General features: G+C 49.2%; 1 protein-coding gene across 2 annotated transcripts in view; it reads left to right on the forward strand.

Annotated features, from left to right (window-relative positions):
• Positions 1 to 7,931, forward strand: part of ELF5 (E74 like ETS transcription factor 5) — a 31,222-nt gene extending 23,291 nt beyond the window's left edge. For both annotated transcript variants that reach the window (XM_059388406.1, XM_059388401.1), the window contains exons 5-7: positions 4,436 to 4,504; positions 5,835 to 6,030; positions 6,476 to 7,931. In XM_059388406.1, the coding sequence (XP_059244389.1) occupies positions 4,436 to 4,504; positions 5,835 to 6,030; positions 6,476 to 6,572 (362 nt within the window). In that variant the 3' untranslated portion in view covers positions 6,573 to 7,931. The remainder of the gene's footprint in view (positions 1 to 4,435; positions 4,505 to 5,834; positions 6,031 to 6,475) is intronic.

The raw sequence follows: 7,931 nt of genomic DNA on the forward strand, positions 1-7,931 counted from the left end.
TGATCTCGGTCACCCCCAACGCAGAAAGGAGATGTGCTGGCCAGAGGCCAAGGCCGGGCCAACACGGACAGCTGACATCCTAGGGCTGCAGCAGCGTTCCCATCAGTCTGCAGCAAAGATGAACATCTACCCTGACCACCTATGGAGCCCTGTGCCCCGGGCACCGCCCGGCAGAGGGTTTTACCTGCTCTAACTCACTGAATCCTCATTCTAACTCCTTGAGGTAGGATGCTTGCCCCCATTTACATCTGAGGAAACCAGAAGAGCGGGAACTTGCAAAGAAGTGTACAGATGAGATTCCAACTCATTTTCTCGAAGTCTGTGCTTCTATACATTGGGCCATTCACCATATGCACACACATGCACACACGTATGCACTCCCATGTACACATGCACACACATATGCACTTATGGACACATAGACATGTACATATGTACACACATACATACGCACACACAGGTGCACATGCCTCCAAACCCTTCCCGTCATTCCACTGCCCACCTCAGCTGAGATCCAAGGCTCCAGACTCTTCTGGGTCTGCGCCCAGGTCTGCAGTGACCCAGAGAACAAGATGATTTTTAACTCAGTACCTGTGGTAAGGGCCCAGCCCCGACAAGCTCTGAAGCCATCAGGAAGGCCCAAGTGATAACCCCCAGCCACTTGCCACTTGTCTCTGCTCCCCCCCAACCCTGGACCCTTTTCCCACCCCCTCTGCCGAAATGCCAGAAAACCAAGCCTGCAGGCCTCGGGTTGCCCCAGGAGCCTTCTCTTCTGAGGCTTAGGTCTTCTCCTCCTGGCACGGAGCGGGGGCTCTCTAGCAGCCCTCATGGCCTGGGGGACATCAAGAGCTGGCTTTGGAAACTGACCCTCCAGCCTCCGTCTCTGCTTCGGGACTTCAGTCAATGACCAAGAATATATCCTGTGGCCACTTTTCAACAGTCTCCAGTCTCAAGGCACCGAACCTCTCCAAGTCACACAGACAGCAGAGAGCCCAGGCTATGTTGCCCCACACCAGGCACCGCCCAGCTGCGGGGACCCCTCTGACAGGAAGATAGTTCAGAGTCAGGGGGACTGTCGCCAGTGCGCAGGGGACATCTGCAGGGGAGTTCAGTGGGGACCCTGGGCTGCCATGGAGGTTGTGACTTGGTGACCCCTCTCAGCCCAGCTGTGCCGGTGACGGCTACTATGCCTTTGCCCCCACGGCCACCCCCAGGAGAGTGAGCTGGACCCGGGAGTAGCATCAAAGCCACCACTGGGAACTGGGAGCCGACAACATAGGGACATCTCTGACAAGACCCACAAGGAGAAACCCTCCACGGGCCACACAACTCCGCGTCACACTTACCTATCCTGGGCTTCGCCAGCCAAGCCAAAGATCCCTCATCCGCGGCACACAGGAGAAATCCCACACATGAAAAGGACGAGGTTTCCCTCCCTCTTCTTGCCATTTTGGCATTTGAGGGCAAGCTTTCGGTCTTCTTCACTGCTTCAGAATTCACCTGGGTTTATCCCGTGCCTCTGCTGGCGTTCTCTGCTCTTCCAAGACGAAGGTGAAGCAGCGCTCGGTGCGCCCTGCAGGTGGCGCCAGGCAGCACGGCGCTCCGCGGACAGAAGGGCCGCCCGCTCGCTTCCGGTCACGGCCCTGCCGGCCCTGCCCACGTGCTTGCACCCCCTCCGGCCCTGCGCAAGCGCTCGCACCCCCTCCGCCCGGCGGCTCTGTCAGCTGAGTCCGCCGGGGCCTCCATTTGGGCTTTGCACATCCCTGCCTGGGTGCATGGACCTGGTGTTCCCCATCGATGCGCTATCAGCCCATAGCCCGTGAAAGGTGCAGAGGGCACCTTGAAAGCTGAAGGCCCGCGTTCCTGTCATTGTTCGTTCCACCGGACATGCGCCGAGGCTACTAGAGCCGAGGGCTTAAGGCCAGCGGGCCTGAGTGCAAAGTTGGGCTCTGCCCCTGGCCAGGCACGTGACCAGAACTGTGTCCTGCAAACTTCCCCGGGGCTCGCTGCTTGCCCACTCCTGGTTAGGGGTCTTGTCCACTGGCTCTAATTAAGAGTGCAAGGTTGCTTACCCCCCTTCTCCTACCCCCGAGGTCTTCCTACCCTAACCCTGCTTCAGTATTCTCCACAGTTACTGCTTGTTCATTAGATGTTTGTACCCACTTGCATGTAAGTCCCTAAGAAGAGTGACTTGCTTTGGCCTGTGCCTCCGGCACCAGTGAGCACACTGTGGCTCAACGCTCATGAATGGATAAGCGAATGAGTGCATGAGCTGCGGTGAGCCTCACTGTGCATTCATTTACTTCTCTGTAAAATGGGCACAGAAATAGAAGTTCATCACAAGGACAGGTGAAATTGAGTGCCTGGCGATGCTAAACACTCACCAAACACAGCTAATAATTATTCACCAAGTATGCACTGAACACCTACTATGAAAGACAAGATAGAGTAGTAATTCTGAGAACAGACCTGCTCTGGTTCAAGCCCTGCCTCCACGACTCTGGATAAAATTCTTAGACTCTCTGGGCTTCAATTTCCTCCTCCATAAAATAGAAGTAGTTCTAGTCCCATATAGGGTGGCTGCAGGGACTGAAACAGATAATGTATGTGAAGCACTTTACAGGCACGTGGCATTTAGAAAGTGCTCTATAGTAGAGAAGAGATGAGGTCTGTCCTTATTGGTGTGGACTAGTGCTGTGATACTAAGGAACACACTAGTGTGTGGAACAGAGAGGGGATCTAACCCAGATGGAAAGTTCAGAGAAGACTTTCTGAAGAGGTCCGGAGAGTACAAGTTAGCTCAGTGGAACTAGGGAGCAGGGAGCCATGCAAAGGCCCTGAGGCAGGAGAAAGCCAAGCAGCACTGGGACCCTCTAAACCAACAGAAGGGAAGAAGTTGGGCAGCAGCAGCAGAGAAGGGGAGCAGTCTGTGAAAGTCCTAACAAGTATGGCGGCCTTCATCTGGGAGACAATGGGGAAGTAACCGCAGGACGGTAAGCCAGGGAATGACATGAGCCAGTGGCACTGAGATTGCCCTGGGCAGCAGTGTGGTACATGAGACACCATTCCCTTCCTTGACAACATACTTATTCTTTCATCCAGATTATGACATAATATACCTACTAGACTATACCATGTATATGGTTGCTATAGACTAGCATCTGGTCTAGCGGCTGCCCAGGATGTTACTGAGCACCTACTATGTGCTGTGCTCAGGGCTACGTGTTTGGGGGATACCTCTGGAAACATCAATCCCTGACTTCTGATGGGAACAGAGAGTGAACTAAATAAATAAACACACAATATCCTATGTTCGATGATGATAAGTATTGTGGCCAAAAAAATAATAAGGGAAGTAGACACAGAATGCTGGGTAGGAGTAAGTGTGTGTGATTCCACTGAGAAGGTGACTTGGAGTGAAGATTGAGAGGAGGGCCTAACCCATGGATATCCAAAGAAAGGGGCCTTAGGGCAGAGGGAGGGCACGTGCAAAGACCCTGGGGTAGAAGGTGAGGGGGAGTCTCAGAAAGAGGCAGGAGGTCAGTTGGCCAGAGCAAAGTGAGCCAGGGGAGCGGCAAGGCTGGGGAGATTGGGCACTACCTCTTTTTTTTTTTTTTTTTTGGAATCATATACTCCTTTGAAATAATGCTGTGCACATGTCTCAGATTGTTACTTAGACGGAGTTCTGTATTGAGTTGATGCCTTGCTTCCTGCTATTCCTAAGCTCTGGTCTCTTTGCTTTTACTCATGTCCCTTTTGTGTGTTCCCCACACACTAGTCAGAGGAGTTCTCTTAAAATGTGTATCTTGTCAAACTCCCAAGTCTTCACTTTATTCTTTGAACAAAATCCCAAGTGCTTACTGTGGGCTGGCAAGGAAGGCCCCGTGGGCTCTCTGGGCAGCTGGCTTCCCCAGCACCATCATCTAACCACCTGCCCCCCACCCCTGGGAACATCACATGCCTCACTGGTTCTCTGTGCTGCTCCTTCCCTCTGGATGCCTCTCCCACCCTCTCACATCAGCGTAGATGCCTCCTGCACATGAGGCCCTCCTTGGACACTCTAAGCGGGCAGCCCCCACCAACCCTTCATTCTCTACCCCATGTCTTGCTGCTTTCATAACACTCACTATGGGTGACTTGATTGACTTGTATTGTACCTTGCCCACGAGTCCTTGAATTCCAAGTGCATGGGGACCAGAACTGTCTCGTTCTCGCTTTTTCCCAGCACAGAGCCCAGAACCTGGCACCAGGCAGGTCCCTTGTATTTGAATGCAAATGACGCCCCTTTCAAAGGCAAACCCCTCCGACTTCCTAATGACCCCCAAAGCGCCTCCTGTGGGATCTCCTACCACAAAGGTGTCCAGTTCATAGTGGCTCATTCTGGTGTGATTGGAGGTCTGAACTCGTTCTACTGCTGTAACTCGTTCTATTGCAGATGCTGATTCTAACTGCTTGAAAACAAGTGGCATCAAAAGTCAAGACTGTCACAGTCATAGTAGAACAAGTAAGTGTAGCGATGCCCTTCCTCATTTCTAATTTCCTAAAACCGTTCAGGAGACAAAGCACTCTAATAAGTTTGGACACTGAACATTTGAAGGGGACCAGGGGTTCCCCAAAGAAAACAGCAGATAAACTGTTATCAGAATTACATTTCTTTTCACTTGGACATGGTGTTGTGAGAATTAAAATGGCGAAGCGAAGAAATTGTCTAACCATGGTGAATTTCTGAATAAGGGTTTATTTCTCCCGGTCTGCTAAGGGTCCTTCTCTCTCTATTTATTTATTTGACAGACACGAGTAGGCAGAGAGGCAGGCAGAGAGAGGGGGAAGCAGGCTCCGTTTTGAGCAGAGAGCCCCATGCGGGGCCGATCCCATGACCCTGAGATCATGACCTGAGCCGAAGCAGAGGCTTAACCCATTGAGCCACCCAGGCGCCCCAAGGATCCTTCTCTCTTAAGTCCTCAGGGACGATAGTAAATGTCGTGTGTTGGCAATTCTCATAGCCTTTCCTGGCCCTAAGACAGACCTACCCAGGGCCGAATCAAGTCTGCCCCACTTGGTGCCAGTCACTTTATTGTTAAACCATAATCCTCCAACTTCTCCCATGAGGTAGGTAACCCTCGGGTCCCATTTTACAGATAACTGGAGAGATTACGATTACAGAGCTACAAAGAAGTGGATTCAGGCCCCAAACCCAGGTGGTTGGACACTAGAACCGGTCTTAATGACAACTCTAATGGACCAAAAGAAACACCAGCTTCTCATGAAAAAATTCATTGTAGGATCAGTCTGCCAGACTGGCATGGCTGTGGGATATTAGTACCATCATACTGTCTGTCAGAAAGATCATATGACTGTCATTTTATTAATTCCTAAGAATTATTCCATAGTTCCACAGAGCAAGGACAGGCTGGGAGCCACGGTATTTCTAGTTGGTATAAATTTGCTGTCCCTGTATGTGTGTTTTATGATTGCTTTATTTTTTTAAAGATTCTATTTATTTGAGAGAGAGAGAGACAGTAGAAGTAGAAAGGAAAGCAGACTCTCCATTGAACAGGGAGCCCAATGCGGGGCTCCATCCCAGGACCCTGGGATCATAACCTGAGCTGAAGGCTGACACTTAACTGACTGAGCCAGCCAGGTGTCCCTTACAATTGCTTTCATAGAAGAGAAACATTTCATAGCCCAATGCAGGTCCAAGTAGAGCACCTGGTCATAATATGGAAAATATCCCCATTTAAAAAGTAGCAATTCTCGGAGTTAAAGGAGAAATGGTACAACTCTTAGAGTTTTTTTTTGAACTGTTAAGTAACTTTTATTTTCTTTCTCAAAAGGCCTCCAAAGTTCTCATCTATGGGAATTTGTGCGAGACCTGCTTCTCTCTCCTGAAGAAAACTGCGGTATTCTGGAATGGGAAGATAGGGAACAAGGTATTTTTCGGGTAGTAAAGTCAGAAGCCCTGGCAAAGATGTGGGGACAAAGGAAGAAAAATGACAGAATGACGTATGAAAAGTTGAGCCGAGCTCTGAGGTGAGTTAATAGCGTGAAACACCACGAGCCTTCGGGCAGAGTTATACAAAACTGCCAGCCATAGAAAATTAAACTGTTTTTGCAGCTTTTTCCTTGATAATCGAAAGGTCATGAGACAACACTCTGGTTCTTAGTTACAGGTGGGATTATAGTTTGTAAACGGACACGCCATCCTTCTCATTCTTGGCAGTGGCCCTGGGGATCACTCTGAATGCCGGCCGTCCCACACATACACACACAAAATGCGTTTTGATCTGAGTGTGGTGAGGCTTAGCCTTCAAGGTGTCTGGGAAAGGTTTAAGTGTAAGCTGATAACGGGGTGTGGAAATACCAGGGTTACCAAAAACTAGCCTAGTCACCCGAGAGGAATGAGGAGAGTGTTTCTGTTCTGTTGTCTTCCCGGGGTGCGTGTCTCCCCACATTTCTCTTCTGCTGACTTTCTCAGGTACTACTACAAAACGGGAATTTTGGAACGGGTCGACCGAAGGCTAGTGTACAAGTTTGGAAAAAATGCACACGGGTGGCAGGAAGACAAGCTATGATCTGCTCCATCATCGAGCTCCTTCTACGGATTTCTTGTCTTCTCAAACAATCGCATCGCAATAGACATTTGAAAGTCTCGTTGTTGTTGTTTGTTGTTGTTGTGTCGTTGTGTTAACCTGCAAATGTGCTAACATTTCTCCACCTCTCAGCTTTCATTCGGATTCAGAGTTATTGTTGTCTGCTCCCACGGTGAAGCCACCCTTTAAGGAATTCTGTGTTTTCTTATCCAAGGGAAGGAAGGAACGTCTTTTGTGGTTCCCTGATCAAACATTCCTTCCCTAATCGAGAGTTGCAGAAACACGATAGCCCGTGCTGTTGGTGCTACTCTGAGAAAAAGGACCCACTTCTGCCATTTGAAACTCAACCAGGGCCTCCCCTTCCAAAGGCTCAAAAGTTTTCTCATATTTAACTGTGGCAGCTCGCAAAGGAAAAACAGGAAAAGTGACTCTCTGGTAGTTAGTTTGGTAGGAGGGAGTGAGATATGGGTAAGACAGACCTACTGTAGATTTTAAATCATTAAAGCCAAATGCCATAGAAAAGTTTCTTAATTAATAAAAGAAAAGGGGACATGCTTTGTTGATTTTGATTTTGTTTTTTTTTTTTTTTGGACCCCATTCTGGAGGGCATGATTGGATTTAGCATAGGGAAATAATAAGCTTCTGAACCACGGTATCTTTGGGGGCATTCAGCCAACTCCCACGGCTATCTTTCTAGGGCCACACACTTAAAATTAGGCACATTATTAATTCCTACTGAGTTTGTTTCCCCTCTTCTCCTGGTGGTGGTGGGAAGGGAGGGTAGCTGAGTTAGTCCACAGATCCTCGCACCAATTTCCAAATCACTACTGTTTCTGATCCAAGCCGTCAACACCACAAAACTGTAGCTGGTTCATTCTGTCTGCAGCCCAGACGTTCAACCTTTATAGAACGGGCCAGGTCCTGATAACTCTGTAATGGCTGATTACGTGAAAAGTCTCCTTTGTTTTGTCTTCCTGGCATGTACTCAAGCTCTAAAACTAGTTCCTTGACAAAAGAAGGAACGGTGAATTGCTATCAGTAAATGTTCACGGGTTAAAGTGTGCACTGACATCTCCTCATCGCTCACTGGTAGGGAAGCCACTGGTGACGTGCAATGAGGCTGTCTGCCCTGAGGACTGCTACCCCAGTAGAGCTGGGGGGCTCTGTGCAACCAGGCACTGAACCACGAGACAGGCTGAGGACCTCCGTGCTTAGAGCTTCACTTCGTAGCAATTTGTTTTTAAAAAAATGTGAATTACTGTAAAATAATCTATTTTTGGACTCATGTGTTTTCCAGGTGGATATAGTTTGTAAACAATGTGAATAAAATATTTAACATGT

The sequence above is a fragment of the Mustela nigripes genome, chromosome 1, assembly GCF_022355385.1.
Source record: "Mustela nigripes isolate SB6536 chromosome 1, MUSNIG.SB6536, whole genome shotgun sequence".
In the NCBI taxonomy this organism is placed as follows: domain Eukaryota; kingdom Metazoa; phylum Chordata; class Mammalia; order Carnivora; family Mustelidae; genus Mustela; species Mustela nigripes.